The 18,971-nt window shown below is 45.2% G+C and overlaps 1 protein-coding gene across 4 annotated transcripts in view; it reads left to right on the forward strand.

Moving 5' to 3' along the window:
- ETV6 (ETS variant transcription factor 6) overlaps positions 1 to 18,971 on the forward strand; it is a 260,443-nt gene that overhangs the window by 201,735 nt on the left and 39,737 nt on the right. For all 4 annotated transcript variants that reach the window (XR_009214392.1, XM_032159640.2, XM_058441973.1 and 1 more), the window contains exon 4: positions 6,249 to 6,383. Coding sequence is in view for 3 of the 4 variants with exons in the window: in XM_032159640.2 (XP_032015531.1) it covers positions 6,249 to 6,383 (135 nt within the window). In the remaining variant the exon portion in view is untranslated. The remainder of the gene's footprint in view (positions 1 to 6,248; positions 6,384 to 18,971) is intronic.

An 18,971-nucleotide genomic window follows, 5' to 3' on the forward strand; every position in this document is an offset into this window, starting at 1 on the left:
TTGCTGACCTAAGGAACACCATCTCGTTTGTAAAGATGTTTGTGTTAGGCACATCAAATGTGTGGTGCCTATATGACCTCCAGGAGGAATTACTTAGGAGATCATGGAATGTGGTTCTGGAGTTCAGAAGAAGTGCCAGGCTGGAGTAGATTTAGCACAGACGAGCCGATTGAAGCCATGGGAGTAGATGAGGTTGCCCAAGAAGAAGGGCTGGTGAGAGACCTGGGGAACCTTACTATTGAAGGGCTGGAGAAGGAGGAAGAGCAGAGAAGTAGGCGGAAAACCAGGATAGGTGGAAATCTCTGAAGCCATGGAGTATTCTAAGAGAAGGGAAGTAGAGATTGCTGGTGAGCATGTTGCTGAGAAGTCAGGCAGTTCCCTGAGTACCAACCATTGCCCTTTGGATTTGACAACAGGGAGGTGACCTGAGCAAAAGCAGATTGGAGAAGGGTGGGAGTGGGAACCTGAATGGAAGGTGAGGAAGTGGTGAGAATGGTGTTGGACAGCTCCCCTGGGAAGTATGGCTGTAAAGGGAGGAGAGAAATAGGAGCAGTACCTAACAGGGAGGATGGGGACAAGGGGCATGTACATGTGGACAGGAAAAAAACTTGAAACTGCTTAAAAGCTAAAGGGAAAAAAACCAATAAAAGAAGTTGGCAATACAACTGCAAATGGGGACTGTAAGAGCTAACTGTAAACTGGAAATGTCTGTATGAAATGATGTCAGCTGGGGAAAAAAAATTCCATCCATATGAATGTGACTTTGTAAAACTTACGCATGTGCTTTAAATACAAAAGTACTGAAACAAAGAAAACACTTTTTGCCAGATTTTGTGAGACACGTCTGTTCACGCTTATGACAATTGCAAGAGACACCATCCATTGAGCGTTTATGATGGCAGACATGGGGCTGGTGCTCTGCACATATCATCTCATTTAATCCTTATAACAGCCCTGCCAAGTCTGTGGCATAGTTCTCATTTTACACACAAAAATATTGAACTAAGCCCTCAACTATGGCTCGGAGAAGAAAAATAGCTTCCCTAAGGGCATATAGCTGACAAACAGAGGAAAAAACAGAGGAACAAGATTCAAACTTGGGACTCACTTGCTCCAGAGCCCAAATTCTTTCCTCTAAAATTAAGTAACTTAAATAAATTTAACCCCCCTCAACAGCATCTTGCATGTTCTTGGTCCTCAGACATTAGTAAGACTGATCAGCCAAGTTGCAGCAGTATTGTTCACTCGCTCTCTCCTGTCCATTTGAAACATGTTGCAATACAATAATGGAATTTAGGATTCTCAAAGAACGTGCCTGGCTTTTCACGTAAAGATCACCAATGCAAAACTGTGTTTTGTTTCTGTGTGTGTGTGCGTGTGTGTGTGTGTGTGTGTGTGTGCGTGCACGCGCGCATGCACCCAGGAGTATATCTAGATTTTATGGGCCCGAGGCTTACAGTTTGGGCAATATGAATATTTCTAGAACTCTTCCCAGGGACCTGCGCAAGTGAAGGGCCCCGAAGCTCACTAGCTTCATGGCACATCCACCTCTGCACATGCATGTGTTTACATGAACTGTGTATGTATGCGTGAAGTTAGATGGAGGAACCAGCGAAAACCATTGTTCTTTGACCAGTAGGGCTCAGTTCCATTGAATAGTACGAGAGAAACACTAGTTAGTACCAGTCACTGTGTTTCTTTTATGGGAAGAGAGGGAAGATTTATTAAAAATCAAATGGGTTAAGAATTTTCTGAAAAATGCCCTTTGAATTTCAGCCATTAGCTAAGTTAGATATACAGTGCTGTGGCACATGCTCTTTATTTTCAGTAGGCAAATAAATATAACTTATTTTTAAATATATTCTTTATCCCAGAGACTGTTTTGGGGTTGGTTGTTTGTTCATTTGTTTGAGACAAGGTCTCACTCTGTCACACAGGCTGGAGTGCAGTGATGCGATCACAGCTCACTGCAGCCTCGACCTCCTGGACTCAAGCAATCCTCCCACCTTAGCCTCCCGAGTAGCTGGGACAATAGGCACGCATCACCACGCCCAACTAATTTTTGTATTTTTTGTAGAGATGGGGATCTCACTATATTACCCAGGCTAGTCTCAAACCCCTGGGCTCAAGTGATCCTCCTGCCTCTGCCTCCCAAAGTACTGGGATTATAGGTGTGAGGCACAGCACCTAGCCAGATCCTTTTGTTAATAACACCTTTTAGATGTGATCTCCTCCATATATGAAAATGTGAAGAATACATCAAGAGAGCAGGCTGGGTGTTGAGGAATGAAGGGACACTGGAAATGAAAGAAGATGGAGGGTCGTCTTCATTTACTTAGAAACCTGCTATAGATAAGACACATATTCTGTGTTACTTCAGAAGCCAAAACTAAGAGCCAAAGTACAGGGATTGCAGGGGAAGCCAGATTCCACCTCAGCAGAGAAATTTTCAATCAACTAGAGCTGTCCAAAAATGGTTCGCTTGTGCCATGGCTGGCTACCCACCACTGGAAGTACCCAGCCAAAGCCACTTCTTTCTGGGAGAAGGGGAGGTGGGAGACTCTTAGTGAGCAAAGTTTGAGTCAATCTAAGAAACCTCTAGAATCCTGTCTAGGTCTAATATTCCAAGTTATTATCGGGACACCCTATCACTGCCAATCATATGCTCACAGTGCATGCACAGCAAGTGGTCCCCGTCCGCATGGTGGTGATGTGTTTTTGCTGAGCCAGCCGCGTTCCCTGACCGAGCCCCTGGTTGCTGAGGAAACATGTCTGTGCATGAACTGACTCAGCTAAGGCCACACTCCTGGGTCTTAGAACTAAGTTTTTTCCTGACCCAGTACCCAGGACCTCGGGTCCATGCTCACACCCATAGCCACCTCATGGATAGCATTTAAGATAACTCCTGATACCTTATTAGTCTCATAATAGGCTTATGGTCTAGGTAGGAAACTGGCCGAGTCCAGTTGACCCGCCCCTCCCCCTGCTTCCTCCTGCACACTTGGGAAGAACCCCTCTGTCCCTGCTCCCTTGGCCAGCGTCAGTATGGGAGGCTGAAGCAAGCCCACGCAGAAGCCTGAAGCAAGCCCACGCAGAAGCCTGGGAGGTGTGCGGCAGACCGTGTGTCAGCCCCCCAGAGGCTTAGCCACCAGGTCAGGATGAGGCATCCAGAGAACCCAAGACTGGGAGAGTGGCCTCAGTTAACTTTTACCCTTTCTAGAAGGGGAACATAAAGTTGGCCGTGACCCAGATACTCCTCTGTTCTCTATGTGAGACCTCCTTAGAGATCTACACACCTGTCCCAAGCCACTGTAATAATATCAGGAATAGTAATGATGGGAGTGTTCATGGTGGTGGTGGTGGTGGTGGTAAAATCAATGACTGGTGTTTGCTGAGCTTTTCCTGTTTGCCTCACGCTATGATGAGCTTGTTACATAGACCACCTTATCGAATCTTTACAACGATCCCACAAGGTAGATGCCATCAACATTGCCATTTTATAGATGAGGAAACTGAGGCCAAGCGACATTAAAGGGCATGCCTGAGGAGGCCCCAGTCTGACTCCAGAGCATGGCCTCTGCACCATGCTGCTGTCTTTCCTCAGTTTCTTTCTCATGAAAACACAGAAGGAAAAGTCACCTGCCTGCTCTCCAGCCCTTGTTTGAGCCACCCCACTGGGGGCTTCTCCAAGCCCAGAAGCAGCCACCAAGAGGGGTCCAGGGAGCAGTTTGTGCACCAAACCCTACTCTGGGTGCTTCTTGACCTTTCCCTCCTGTAACCTTCATAGCAAATGCTGGAGGTCGGTGCCATTATTTGCATTTTGCAGAGAAGTTCAGGGACTTGCTCAAGGTCACCTGGTGCACAGGAGTTGGGACTCCTACCCAGGCAGCCATGCCCACCTCTGTAGTCGGCACCTCCCACCACCACACCAGCCCGCCTGGTTAAGTGAACCAAGCTGAATACCCTCACAGACACTAAATTTATATTTCCTGGCCTCCCCTTCCAAAATGGATACACTAATTACTAGACCTTTTTTTTTTTAGTAATAGTAATCATCAGGAACACATTTTTCAGTGTTTTCATTTTTCTATTCCGCATACTACCAAAAAAAACATAGATAAAACCCAGCAAGTGTGAGGCCGTGTAAATTAGCAAAAGTTCAGGAAGTCATTACACGAAACCAAAAGAAACAAAGTGTTGATTAGGGGCTTATTTTCGTATGAGATTAAAATATGAATCATTAAAATAGGACTGTATTTCAGGCTCCTTATCCCCGCCTCATCAGAGACATCACCATGACTACTAGGTTTGGATTCAATGAATTCCGAAGCCGTTCTGAGCTCTCAAATGCAGTCATGTGTGCCATGGTTCTCCCTTATACATAGCAGTTTCAAAAGTCTGGTCCAGGACACCTCTGCGTCTTCCTACCCATCTCCTTTTAATAAGATACCCAAGTGACATGGTGTCTGCAGCTCTTTGAGATATTTTCCTTTATTTAGTCATGATACTAAGTAGTGGCAGAAAGTTATACTAACAGCAACCAAATTTCAAAGGTAGAGGTAGGAACAAAGTCAAGGCAAAAACACAGGGTTCCCTCAGGAATCCCTCAGAATAGGGTATCCGTGGAGCTTTATTTAGTATCAGTGATAGAGGAGCGGGAGTTTGTAGAAAAAAAAGAAATTAATACGGAACATTTCTCAGGTCCATGCTGAGCTTGAAAGAAAAAATAATACAGCAGTATCTTCAACCCAAAATATGCCTTGAATTTAAGTTGGTAATTAAAATGCTTGTTTAAAAAAATCGCTAAAATTAGAGACAAAGACCCATTGTTTGTTATTACTGCTGACTGCATATCTGTGTGTGAAGAAGGGTGTGAGGAGACAGTCAGAAGGCTGTGATATTTTAAAGATTAATCACCCACCCCCAAAGGGTTTTGAGGCACCCACCTGCATTTTCAACTTGGATCTAAGTCAAGGGGTGGGACAAGACCATGACAGGTTTTGGGTTTTTGTTTTTTGTTTTTTGTTTTTTTTTTGCTAATTACTCTGTGGACACTTCAAATACCAAATAGAACAGAAAGGCGCCCGCTCACCCCAGCCCCTGCCATCCTCTGGCAATGGCCTGACATCTCTAGATGATTTTCTAGAGATTGTGGAACCTTGGAACAATGCTTGTGTGCATTTTTAAAGGAGGGAAGCATCCCAGAACATGCCAGTTCCTTATAGAGTATCTTGAATAGTTACCACCTCTAACCGGACTTGTGAATTTTTTTCATGTTTATTCTTTTCCTGCCTAGGATTGAGGTTGGTTAAAAAGGCATATTTTTCTCTGTAGGGAAGATTTCTATGAAGAATCTATGAGTTGTCATTGGAGCATTACAAATGTTCTTAATGACTTCATAATTCTTCGAGTAATCTGAAGTGCAAGCTAAGATAGATGTAAAAAGGACATCCTCACAAAAAAATAAGAGCAATAAATTGGGATAGTTTAAATTCCCTGCCATTGTTAGGCAGCTACTGAAGCAGTTCAGTAATGTGGGAAAATGTTCAAAACCTAACGTGGAGGGAAGAGAGGATACTCAACTATTAAAAGCCTGATTCTAACTCTAGAACTATAGATAGTATTAACAGGGCTTCTGTATCTTAGTGATGGAATTCTAGGTTATGTTTTGCTTTCTTTCTGATTTTCTGCCTTTTTAAAACATTTTTGGGACCGTGCACAGTAGCTTACACCTGTAATCCCAGCACTTTGGGAGGCCTAGGCAGGTGGATCACTTGAGCTCAGGAGTTTGAGACCAACCTGGACAACATCGTGAAACCCTGCCTCTACTGAAAATACAAAAATTAGCTGGGTGTGGTGGTTCGCACCTGTAGTCCCAGCTACTTGGAGGGCTGAGGTGGGAGGATCACTTGAGCCTGGGAGGTGGAGGTTGTAGTGAGCCGAGATCGTGCCTCTGCACTTCAGCATGGGCAACAGAGCATGACCCTGTGTCAAAAAAAAAAAAAAAAAAGTATATGATTTTCATAATCAAAAAAGTTTGATTTAAAACTTCACATTGCTCTGACCTTTTGAGTTTCAAGTGCTGCATTCTGTGCCCCATGAGCTTGGTGAGGGTAGGAGGTGGCAGGCCTGTTATGCTCTCCGACTGTATCTTTGGCACCGTGCCAGGCACTTAGCTGCTGCTTCATAAATTGTTATTGGAAAAACATCTTTCCATTTCTCGATTTCCCTTTCCTTTTTCTTTCCAGGTGATGTGCTCTATGAACTCCTTCAGCATATTCTGAAGCAGAGGAAACCTCGGATTCTTTTTTCACCGTTCTTCCACCCTGGAAACTCTATACACACACAGCCGGAGGTCATACTGCATCAGAACCATGAAGAAGGTACTGGAAGAGGCTTCTCTTTTCTTGCCTGAGGTTTAGACAAATTCAAGAAGTTTAATTGTTAACTCGATAAGCTGGTCTTATTCGTGTAAGTTCACTTTTCATTCAACAGACAATTATTGAGTGCTTACTGTGTACAAGATACACTCTTGGTTCCCTGAAGCTCACAATCAAAGCGAAGCAGTGAGATGGATATACACAGAAGCACAGAAGCGTAACCGTATAGTAGGCACCGTAAAGGTGTGGTGGAAGGGTCCATGACAGCCAGGTGCGGGAAGCAGGGTCTGCTCATAAAGGAAGCAACTCTGGAGTATGCCTTAGAGCAGTGGTCCCCACCCTTTTTGGCACCAGGGACCAGTTTTGTGGAAGACAATTTTTCCACCAACAGTGGAGGTGAGGGATGGTTTGGGATGATTCAAGTGCATTGCATTTATTATGCACTTCATTTCTATTATTACATTGTAATACATAATGAAATAATTATACAATCCACCATAATGTAGAATCAGTGGGAGCCCTGAGCTTGTTTTCCTGCAACTAGACGGTCCCATCTGGGGGTGATGGGAGACAGTGACAGATCATCAGCCATTAGATTCCCATAAGGAGTGCACAACTAGATCCCTCGCATGCACAGTTCATGATAGCATTTGTGCTTCTATGAGAATCTGATGCTGCTGCTGATATGACAGGAGGTGGAGCTCAGGCGGTAATATGAGCAGTGGGGAGCAGCTGTAGATACAGATGAAGCTTCACTCACTTGCCCCCACCGCTCACCTCCTCCTGTGCAGCCCAGTTCCTAACAGGCCATGGACTGGTACCAGTCAGTGACCTGGAGGTTGGGGACCCCGCCTTAGAAATCCAACAGGATTCTGATAAGCAAGGATGAAGTGAAGAACATTCCAGGCAAATCAAATGACATAAGGGTGGGGTAAGGCTTTGGAATAGAGAGCAATTGGATGACTTGGGTTATAGAGCTTATCTTCCCCTACTCTTTTATTACAAAAAATTTCAAACATACTCTTTCGTGCGTGTCCGTGTGAAGAGACCACCAAACAGGCTTTGCGTGAGCAACATGGCTGTTTATTTCACCTGGGTCCGGACGGGCTGAGTCCGAAAAGAGAGTCAGCCAAGGGAGATAGGGGTGGGGCCGCTTTATAAGATTTGGTAGGTAAAGGAAAATTACGGTCAAAGGGGGTTTGTTCTCTGGTGGGCAGGAGTGGGGGTCGCAAGGTGCTCAGTGGAGGAGCTTTTTGAGCCAGGATGAGCCAGGAAAAGGACTTTCACAAGACAATGTCATCAGTTAAGGCAGGAACAGGCCATTTTCACTTCTTTTGTCATGGAACGTCATCAGTTAAGGCAGGAACCGGCCATCTGGATGTGTACGTGCAGGTCACAGGGGATATGATGGCTTAGCTTGGGCTCAGAGGCCTGACATTCCTGTCTTCTTATATTAATAAGAAAAATAAAACGAAATAGTGGTAAAGTGTTGGGACGGCGAAAATTTTGGGGGATGGTATGGAGAGATAACGGGCGATGTTTCTCAGGGCTGCTTGGAGCGGGATTAGGGGCGGCGTGGGAACCTAGGGTGGGAGAGATTAAGCTGAAGGAAGATTTTGTGGTAAAGGGTGACATTGTGGGGTTGTTAGAAGAAACATTTGTCGTGTAGAATTATTGGTGATGGCCTGGATACGGTTTTGTATGAATTGAAAAACTAAATGGAAAAGGTCTAAGAATTGGGAGGACCTAGGACATCTGATTAGAGGGTGCCTAAAGAGGTTCAGCATAGTCTTGCCAGCAAAGATTATTTATTTACTTCAAGAGTTAAGAGTGGCAGTTTGGGGATAGCACCAGGAGAGATCAGCTGTGATGGCTTGGAGAAACAGTGTAAACCCACAGTGTAAACAAGAGCAGGGCATGTATGAGTAGTTGAGAACAGTGAATAGGAGTATGACTAGACAGAAGATAGTAGGGATGACAAGTTTTTTTGGGGGCACAGTCCAAATTGGTCTGGTGTCTGGAATGAGACTGGGGCCTAATAAAAAGGAGCATCTATACAGGAGCTCAAATGGGCTGTACCCTGTAGCATTCTGAGGACAGGGCTGACTTCTGAGAAGGGAAAGTGGTAAAAGTATTGTCCAGTCTTTTTTAAGTTGGTGGCTGAGCTTGGTGAGGTGTGTTTTTAAAAGACCTTTAGTCCATTCTACTTTTCTTGAAGATGGAGGACCATAAGGGATATAAAGGTTTCACTGAATACTAAGAGCCTGAAAAACTGCTTGGCTGATTTGACTAATAAAGGCTGGTCTGTTATCAGACTGTATAGAGGTGGGAAGGCTAAACTGAGGAATTGTGTCTGACAGAAGAGAAGAAATGACTGCGGTGGCCTTCTCAGACCCTGTAGGAAAGGCCTGTACCTATCCAGTGAAAGTGTCTACCTAGACTAAGAGGTATTTTAGTTATCTGACTCGGGGCATGTTGAGTGAAGCTAATTTGCCAGTCCTGGGTGGGGGCAAATCCTCGAGCTTGATGTGTAGGGAAGGGAGGGGGCCTGAATAATCCCTGAGGAGTAGTAGAAAAGCAGATGGAACACTGAGAAGTTATTTCCTTGAGGATAGATTTCCACGATGGAAAGGAAATGAGAGGTTCTAAGAGGCGGGCTAGTGGCTTGTACTATAGCATAGCCTGCCTTTGCCGGTGTGTGGCGATTAGGCCTGGTGGAACTGCCACCAATAAATCAAGCGTGATCAGGGTGAGGTACAGGAAAGAAGGAAATATGGGGAAATGGGGTGAATGTCAGGTGGATCAGAGAGATACAGTCATGGGGGTCAGGTGTGGTATCAGGAATAATGTGGGAGGCGGGATTGAGGTCCGGGCCAGGAACAATGGTAATTGTGGGACTTAACAAAGAGTGAGTACAGCTGAAGGAGCCAGGGAGCAGAAAGTATATGCGTCAGGTGTGAGGAAGAAAATAGATTTTGGAAGTCATGAGAAATGTAGAGAGTAAGTTGAGCATAGTTTGTGATTTTGAGGGCCTCTAAAAGTATTAGGGTGGCAGCAGCCTCCACACGGAGACATGATGGCTAGGCTAAAACAGTAAGGTCAAGTTGTTTGCACAGAAAGGCTACAGGGTGCGGTCCTGGCTCTTGTGTAAGAATTCTGACCGCACTAACCATGCCTAGGAAAGAAAGGAGTTGTTGTTTTGTAAGGGATTGAGGTTTGGGAGATTAATCGGACACGATCAGCAGGGAAAGCACATGTGTTTTTATGAGAATTATGCCAAGATAGGTAACAGATGAGGATGAAATTTGGGCTTGACTGAAGTAATGGGGGCTGTCTGTGAAGCCTTGCAGCAGTGTAGCCCAGGTAATTTGCTGAGCCTAATGGGTGTCAGGGTCAGTCCAAGTGAAAGTGAAGAGAGGCTGGGATGACGGGTGCAAAGGAATAGTAAAGAAAGCATGTTTGAGATCCAGAACAGAATAATGGATTGTGGAGGGAGGTATTGAGGATAGGAGAGTATATGGGTTTGGCACTATGGGGTAGATAGGCAAAACAATTTGGTTGATAAGGCGCAGATCCTGAACTAACTTGTAAGGCTTGCCTGGTTTTAGGACAGGTAAAATGGGGGAATTGTAAGGAGAGTTTATAGGCTTTAAAAGGCCATGCTGTAGCAGGGGAGTGATAACAGGCTTTAACCCTTTCACAGCATGCTGTGGGATGGGATCTTGGCATTGAGTGGGGTAAGGGTGATTAGGTTTTAATGAGATGGTAAGGGGTGCATGATTGGTCGCCAAAGAGGGAGTAGAGGTATCTTATACTTGTGGGTTAAGGCAGAGGAATACAAGAGGAGGACGCAAAGGAGGCTTTGGATTGGGAAGAAGGGCAGCAATGAGATGTGGCTGTAATCCAAGAATAGTCAGGGAAGCAGATAATTTGGTTAAAATATCTCGGCCTAATAAGGGAACTGAGCAGGTGGGGATAACTAAAAAAAGAGTGCATAAAAGAGTATTGTCTAAGTTGGCACCAGAGTTGGGGAGTTTTAAGAGGTTTAGAAGCCTGGCTGTCAATACCCACAACAGTTATGGAGGCAAGGGAAACAGGCCCTTGAAAAGAAGGTAATGTGGAGTGGGTAGCCTCCGTATTGATTAAGAAGGGGACGGACTTACCCTCCACTGTGAGAGTTACCTAAAGCTCGGCGTCCGTGATGGTCTACGGGGCTTCCGAGGCGATCAGGCAGCGTCAGTCTTCAGCTGCTAAGCCGAGAAGATCTGAGAAGGAGTCAGAGAGCCTTGGGCCAGAGTTCCAGGGGCTCTGGGAGTGGCTGCCAGGTGAGTTGAACAGTCCGATTTCCAGTGGGGTCCTGCACAGATGGGGGAATCCTGGGCTGCAGGCATTCCTTGGCCTGGTGGCCAGATTTCTGGCACTTGTAGCAAGCTCCTGGGGGAGGAGGTTCTGGAGGAATGCCTGGCCGCTGCGGTTCAGGCGTTTGGAAGTTCTTGTGTGCTGGAGATGTGGCCGGGGTTTGTCTCACAGTGGAGGCAAGGAATTGCAACTTTTTTCTATTATTGTACACCTTGAAGGCGAGGTTAATTAAATCCTGTTGTGGGGTTTGAGGGCCGGAATTTAATTTTTGGAGCTTTATTTAATGTCGGGAGCAGATTGGGTAATAAAATGTATTTTGAGAATAAGACGGCCTTTTGACCTTTTAGGGTCTAGGGCTGTAAAGTGTCTCAGGGTTGCTGCCAAATGAGTCATGAACTGGGCTGGGTTTTTCATATTTGATGAAAAAGCCTAAACGCTCACTGATTTGGGAGAGGTCTGATAAAGAAAAAGGAGCATTAACCTTGACTATGCCTTTAGCTCCAGGCACCTTTTTAAGAGTAAATTGCTGGGCTGGTGGGGGAGGGCTAGATGCAGAACGAAACTGTAAGCCGGACCAGGTGTGAGGAGGGGAGGTGATAAAAGGATTATAGGGTGGAGGAGCAGAGGCTGAGGAAGAATTGGGACCTAGCTCGGCCTGGCCAGGAGGGGAGAGGTCAGATGGGTCTGTAGAAAAGGAAGATTAGAAAGACTCAGCGATGCTTGGGGTTGGGACTGAGGGGACAGGCGAGAGGGAAAGAAGGAAGATTTGGGATGAGTTGCATTGAGCACAGAGACTAGGAAGGGACTGATGTGTAAAAGAATGCCTGGACATCAGGCACCTCAGACCATTTGCCCATTTTACGACAAGAATTATTTAGATCTTGTAGGATGGAAAAATTGAAAGTGCCGTTTTCTGGCTATTTGGAACTACTGTCGAGTTTGTATTGGGCTCAGAGGCCTGACATACTCCAAATAGAATAAAATAAACCCTTCTGAGCCATCACCCTTGCCTTCACAATGATCAGCATTTTGTCGTTGCAGAACTAGTCCAAGGAGCTTAGCTTGGAACCACAGTGTGGAGAACTTTGATTTCTGGAATATGGAGGAAAGAAATGGGAAGTCATTGAAGATTTTTTTAGCAGGGGGTAATAAAAGCTGGAGGAAGGAAAGAAAAAGAAACCCAAATCTATGAACTCAGTGTTGGGCCAGGGCTTTCTGCGTCGGGCACCAAAGGAGGCTGGTTAGAGTGCACTCAGTGGCAGTGTTTATTTCAAGTGTCCCGGTTGTTCCTCTTGATCATTGGTAGAAAGCAGAAGACCAGAATTTAATTTAGGCCCTGGACCTAGTTCCAGAATAGGTGTTGGGGCACAGAAATAGAGTATAAAAACCTTACTTGAGGCCAGGCGCAGTGGCTCACGCCTGTAATCCCAGCACTTTGAGAGGCCGAGGCAGGCAGATCACGAGGTCAGGAGATCGAGACCATCCTGGCTAACATGGTGAAACCCCGTCTCAACTAAAAATACAAAAAAAAAAATTAGCCGGGCGTGGTGGCGGGCACCTGTAGTCTCAGCTACTTGGGAGGCTGAGGCAGGATAATGGAGTGAACCCGGGAGGTGGAGATTGCAGTGAGCCGAGATCGCGCCACTGCACTCCAGCCTGGGAGACAGAGCGAGACTCTGTCTCAAAAAAACCACACCAAAACAAAACCTTACTTGAGCACCATTGCATTAAACAGCTGAACAGCTGGAGCACTCAGTGATGGATCGTGCCTCTGAGGGTCATGATCCACGTGCTCGGATTGGTCAGACCACAGACGTCCAAACGTGCACCAGTTTCTTCATGTGTACTTTTCCTTAGGTCCAGATTACTAGGGACCTCGAACCCTGGTCCCTTGGGGCATTTCCTTAAAATGATTGCTCATCCCCAAGAGCAGGGCTAACATTTTTGTTTTGTTGTTGGCAAACCAAAAAACGAGAAGTTTCTTGTTTTTCCTAATTAACACTTCACAAAAGAGAGCCTGACTCCAGGCGACTGACACCCCCTCCTTGTGCCAAGCATTTCACATCAGGGCCCCTCACTTCAGTGATGGAGAACGAACAGCATTCCGTGCATGCTCCCTGCCTTCCTCTCATCCTTTCCTCCCCTCACTCTACCCTTGCTAAATTTAGCAGCTGCCCTCCTCCCCCAATTCAGTTTTTCATTCTTTTGCTCTTCCTGCCATGTGCATTTCCGGCTTGTGTAATAGCCACCAGCCACTCCAGAGAAGAGGAGGTGGGTTTACTGAAGCTTGACATTAAGGCAAGAAATATATTACTAGCCTGCCTTTCAGATACAAAGCGTACGTGATGAGTTTTCTTTCTCTCTCTCATTCTCTCTTTCATTATTTTTTTTTTAATCTCATTTGGAATTTCTAGTCCCATTTTATTCCTGAGTGCGATTGGAGGCTTATGGTCTCTCCTCCTCACAGATCCTTCCTCTTTTCCCCTTGGCCTGATTTGACTCCGAAGTAGGTGTGTTTGTTGTTCTCGTTTGCAGGAGCTCAGCAATAGAGAAAGCTGGCTTACTCTGAGAGCTACTCTCAAACCAAGTAAATACAGATGTGCCACCGCATACGCTGTAATGAGCTTTCTCTCAAGTATTATGATGTCGGTGGTGGTGAGCTCCATAGGTAAGAGAATGGAGCTAATGAGGCTGAGGTCAAGGGTGTCATTGCCCTGCAGACCAGTTAGCTCTGCTTCAGACCCAGCTCTTAAAAGTAGTGCATTTTCAGAGGCCATTCCTTAAAGCTGATGGCCAGGAAGCAAGGTCTGAGAGCATGCGTCCCCCTCCTTTGTCTATTCAGACAGGGCGCACGCGCTCCAATGAACAGGTGCACACAACAAGGAGAGAAGTGTAGGTCTTTATCAGGTAGTATCCAGGGAGAAGAGCTGACCAAGGCACAGAAGTGATATGAAGAGGTGGCCCTCTCCCTATCCTCCTGCCTTTCAGTTATTTGGTGCCCTTGATGACAAAGAGAACAAGCAGAGAGGTGCATGGATCAGCACAAGTTTCCTGCCTCCAGCTACTTCCTCTCTCTTTCCCTTCTTCTCCACTGAAAAGAAAAAAATCCAGCTCAACATAAATTGTTTCCAGAATCAATACTGTTACATTTAATTATGAAGGATAACCGATGATTGATGTGGGCATATGTTAACATACAGAAAGATCTGGTTCTGAAAAAAAAAATCTGTCAAGTGAAATTATACATATCAAATATTACTTCCCCAGTGATTTATTTTACATAACTGGGAATACAGTTCCATATAAAAGTATGTTAACCCAAGATGACACATGTTGCTACCAACTTGGCATAGGTAAGTAGGTAGGTGGGTAGGTAAGTAGGTGGATAGGTGGATAGGAATGACAGAATGGAAAGAGAACAAGGCCCAACTCAGCTGTTAAGCAGCCTGGCACAATGAAGTGTGCATGGTCAAGTGCAAACACAAGGCATCATTCAACCGCCTTGTGATTTCACCTCGTCGTGGCCACAAACTTAACCAGTTCAGACATTCATAATTTCACAATGGGCATTTATATCACAGTACAAATGTGTCTTGCTCAATCTAGCACCAGTTCCCCACATGTATCCTCTATGACTTTCTTACATTGAAATCATGCCTTCCTTAGTAGCCACGTGGCAGTGCTAGAAGCTAGGAAGTTGGTGTTAGCTCAGAGGTTCCCCTCCATGCCCTGACAGTAGACGAGGATGATCATCATGCTAATTCAAATTCTCTGTGTGTGAACATTCGTTACCTCTGTAATGTACTCCATTCTGAAATCACATCATGGCTTGAGCAAAGCAGTCCTCAGATTACACTTACCTCTAGAAAAACCAGCATTTTCACTCTTTTTCCTTACTTATTAGTTATGGGAAGGGAGGGTGATTTTATATAATTAGGTTAACCTTATAATTTTTCACCCATACCAACACTTATGACAGTGACACAGGACTCCATCAATAAGTAAGCCAGGACTACATATCAAATATTCAGGCAAAACCAGAACCAGAACCATCCTCAACAAACAAACTGGGGTGATTGGGTGTGAGTATGTATGTATATTTTAAAGGATGAGATCTGGAAGCTGGGAAACCAGGTCTTAACCCTTCATTCTGCCAGAACAGACCATAAGGGCTCAGTTTCTCATTTCTCTGGCTCTGTCTCCCCAGTTTTAAGAAGGGGGTTAGACTCAATGGTTTCTGCAGTCTCTTACAGCTCTCAAATCCTCACATTACGCCCAAGGAACCTGAGTCTTCCTGGGTGATATGAAGATAAGACATATTCCCTTCCCTCAGGGTCTTGAGCATCTAAGATCTAGAAAATCATAGCAGTGTCCTGCCTGGTGTTGCTCAGAAGCAGGAGAAAATCTCTTCTGTCCTCATTTGTCTCACCTTATTCAGAACTTCAGATAATGTTGCCCCTCTGAGAGTGGCAACAAGAGTGGCGTCATTCACTTATTTCATCATAAAAAGCTCAGTTTAACGACATTCTTTTTCCTTGACTGTTGTGACTCATTTTATCTTTGTAATATGAATTAGAATGCAGGTAGGTAGTTATGTAGAAAGGAGGTAAAATAAACAATGATATTACTTCCTTCACAAAAACAGGAGGCAAAACATCTTTAGAAATATCAGACCAGTAAATGACTATAAAATAAATTTATTTTGTCACGTGCAGTTGTGATGATAACTTTTTTTCACACCTTAGGTTCTTTTATTTTGGGTTTTATCCCCTTATATATATATATATATATATTTTTTTTAATTGTCATTTGTCCTCTAGTGTTAGAGCTACTTGAATATTGGCCCCCTAAAAGCTCAACGGAAACCTAAAATAAGCCTCCCTTCTGGGCTAAAGTCTCTGAATGGGACCAGCTCCGCAGAATCGCCCCATGGGACAGGATGTACAGTCTGTAGGGAGAAGGAGCAAGATCTGGATTTCTCAAACATTCTCATCCCGTCACCCCCTTGGAGCTTGATAATTTCAGCTCTTTAGTTCCATCCTGTCCTCTGCCCCATCAAAGAGATTATGGGGCAGTGATTCTTAATCACTTTAATTTGCAGATATTCACACATGCAGGGCTGAGATTGTTTCTATAGCACTGGATGCAGTTTTAAGGTGGCAGTTCTGCTCTGGGACAGCTCTTTATCACGAGGTAAACATGGAAATCGCAAGTGGTGAGGAGAACTTTCAAGCATCGAAGTGCAATTGATCTCAATTTTTCTTACAACTAGCACATGGGAATGGCTCAATAATTGAGAGAAGTCATTTCTTTGTGAAAGATGGAGAGGGTGGCATGTGTTCTGCGATGGCCCACAGAAGTTTTATTTATACGACTGCTTTATTGAGGGGAATCGTACCCCTCCTGCCCCACCACCAAACCCAAGTGCCCAAAGACTGCTTTGGTGGAAGGAAATTGTATACAATTTTAATGAGATAATTAAAGAAGATGAGGTATATGAATCTGCTTCTTTTTTTTTTTGAAGAGTCTCACTCTGTCACCCAGGCTGGAGTGCACTGGCATGATCGCGGTTCACTGCAAGCTCTGCCTTCCGGGTGCATGCCATTCTCCTGCCTCAGCCTCTCCTAGTAGCTGGGACTACAGGTGCCTGCCACCACGCCCGGCTAATTTTTTGTATTTTTAGTACAGACAGGGTTTCACTGTGTTAGCCAGGATGGTCTCGATCTCCTGACCTCGTGATCTGCCCACCTCGGCCTCTCAAAGTGCTGGGATTACAGGCGTGAGCCGCCGCGCCCGGCCTGAATCTGCTTCTTAATAACAAAATAATAGCTAACATTTATTGGGTCCTTGTTGTGTGCCGGCCCTGTTCTAAGCTCTTATATGTTTGAATCATTTAATCTTCACCACCACCCTATAAAGAAGGTGATATTATTACCTCCACTTTATAGATGAAGAAATAAAGATTAAGAGCAATAAAGTAACATGCCCCAAAAGCAAGTAGCAATGCAGAGATTTAAACCCAGGTGGGGTTGATGCCAGTGCCTGCATTCATTCCACTGCGCAGAATGAGGAGACCAAAATACATTTTCATAAATGTTTGTAGTGCAGGCGCCCTGAAAATAGAGCACATGATTGAAAGACGAGTAGCAGTTGTGGAGATGACGACACCAAAGCAGTTTTCAGGTCACCTGACTGGGGTACAGTGTGTGGCAGGTCCTGCTTACGTTACTGCCAAATTTATACCCAAAAATGTCAAAGATGACTTTTGAGACTCCAAAGTATGTCTAGTTCATAATATTAAAAACTCATGCTGAGTTGGACTAAATTCACCCTTCTAAGATGATTAACTCCCTTTGGATGGGCGGTCTTAGCATCACAAAAATCTCCCAGCCTGTGAGAACTGTGGGTTCTGAACCAGGCACCAGCTTCTGAGAGCAGACGCACTGGCTGTCACCCACCCCCTGAGGAGCCAGCCCCTCAGTGCAGGTCACGCCTTGAAAGCTGGCCCCTCGCTACAGCTGCTTAGTAGGCACCAGGTAGATGCAGTCTTTATCTGCTCAAGTCACACCCTGTCACTGGTTGTAAACCCACTCAATTCTCTAGTCTTGCTGGAATCGTGTTGATGACTGCAGGGTCAAGGAGGCTGTGGGCTGGGGTTTGACATCTTTGTTACGCGTATTAACCATGGAATACATGACAGAGCCAGAGAGCATGCCGGCACGTATATGCGCGCACTCTACATCCCCAAACTACCTGGGTTCCAATCCCAGCTCCCCAGTTTACCGGCTGTGTGACTTCAGGCAACTGCCTTGGGTCTCAGGTCTACCTGTAAAAGAAGGAAAATGACAGGACCTATCTCAAAGGGTTGACGTAAGAAAGAAATGAGTCTCCAGCCTGGGCGACAGAGTGAGACTCTGTCTCAAAAATAAAAATAAAAAAAGAAAGAAAGAAATGAGTTAATATGGAAAATGCCCTTAGAATAGCCAAGCACTCAGTAAATGTTATTCATTATCACGATTCAATATTTCTGGCTATTACTTGGTTGTTTTCCCCCCTCTTTTTGTGTAGATTTTTAATTAGGATAAAATACACAACATTTACAATTTTAACCATTTTTAGGTGTACTTCAGTAGTGGTAAGTTATTCACAATGTTGTGCAGTTGGTTTTTCCTTCCACTTTCCTTCACCATTCTCAATATCTCAGCTGCACACACTTTGTGCAAACATCAGGTTTGTGCACCTTATACGTAGGGAAGTGCTGTTGCCTCCCTCACTGTTATCTAAGAACACCTTTGTGGATTCATCTGCTCTATGATTTCTGTGGGAAAATACATTTAAAGTGCCAATCTTCATTACTCTCAGAACATGGCCTGTTTGGAAGTAAGCACTGCTTGCATTTTATGTTACCTTGCAGTATCTGGCGAGCGCTGGTCCTCCATGACCCCTTTGGAACCTTTGTATTAATCTTCTGGCTGTCTCCTCCTTTAAGAACTACAAGATTAATCTTTTTGCACCCCTTTCTGTTCTGGGATTCTTGAGTCTGGCAGCAGGTAACGACAGGTCCCATCAGAAACAGGTCAAGATCTTGAATTCCTGCTCTCGCTGTGAGTGGGGCCCACGAGCACCACTTAACACCTTTTTCCCCTGACCCGGCCTCATCCCAGCCTTCTGCAAGTCCTGCTTTCCTCTCCAGGACCTTTCTTCCTGCTTTGCCTCCTATATTTCAGGGCCTAGGGCAGCATGACCTTTTACCTTCTGACCCTTGCCCCTGCTGCAGCATGTGTTTTGTGATGGAGTGTAGGGACTGGATTGTGCGGAGACCCTCTTTGCATCTGTCTAGGCCCTCAGCCTATTACAGGAGGGACCCCTCACCCTCCCTGCCTGCACCAGGGTCCTCCAACTGGAGGCTGCTTTTAGCCCTAGGGCTAGTGTGCTCTCTTAAGCCAGAAGTTTTAGGGGCAAGAGATCCCTAATATGCATGAATGACTCTCACAAGACAGGCAGGAAGTCTCCAAGAGACTTCCTTTACCCCTAGGGAAATGCCATCTGATCTTTGAGATAAGGGGCTGGGAGCAGCTTGATTTCATCTCCAGAGAAGGAAGCCCTGTTAAGGGGTCATCTTGCTCTTTTCCCCACTCCAGGGCCTCTCTGCCTTATCTCTGTGCCACCTGTGACCCCAGGCCTTATACATGATTGAGAGATCACCCAAACAGACCTAATTGGCTTATTGGA

The sequence above is a fragment of the Hylobates moloch genome, unplaced genomic scaffold, assembly GCF_009828535.3.
Source record: "Hylobates moloch isolate HMO894 unplaced genomic scaffold, HMol_V3 SCAFFOLD_8, whole genome shotgun sequence".
NCBI classification, from domain to species: Eukaryota; Metazoa; Chordata; class Mammalia; order Primates; family Hylobatidae; genus Hylobates; species Hylobates moloch.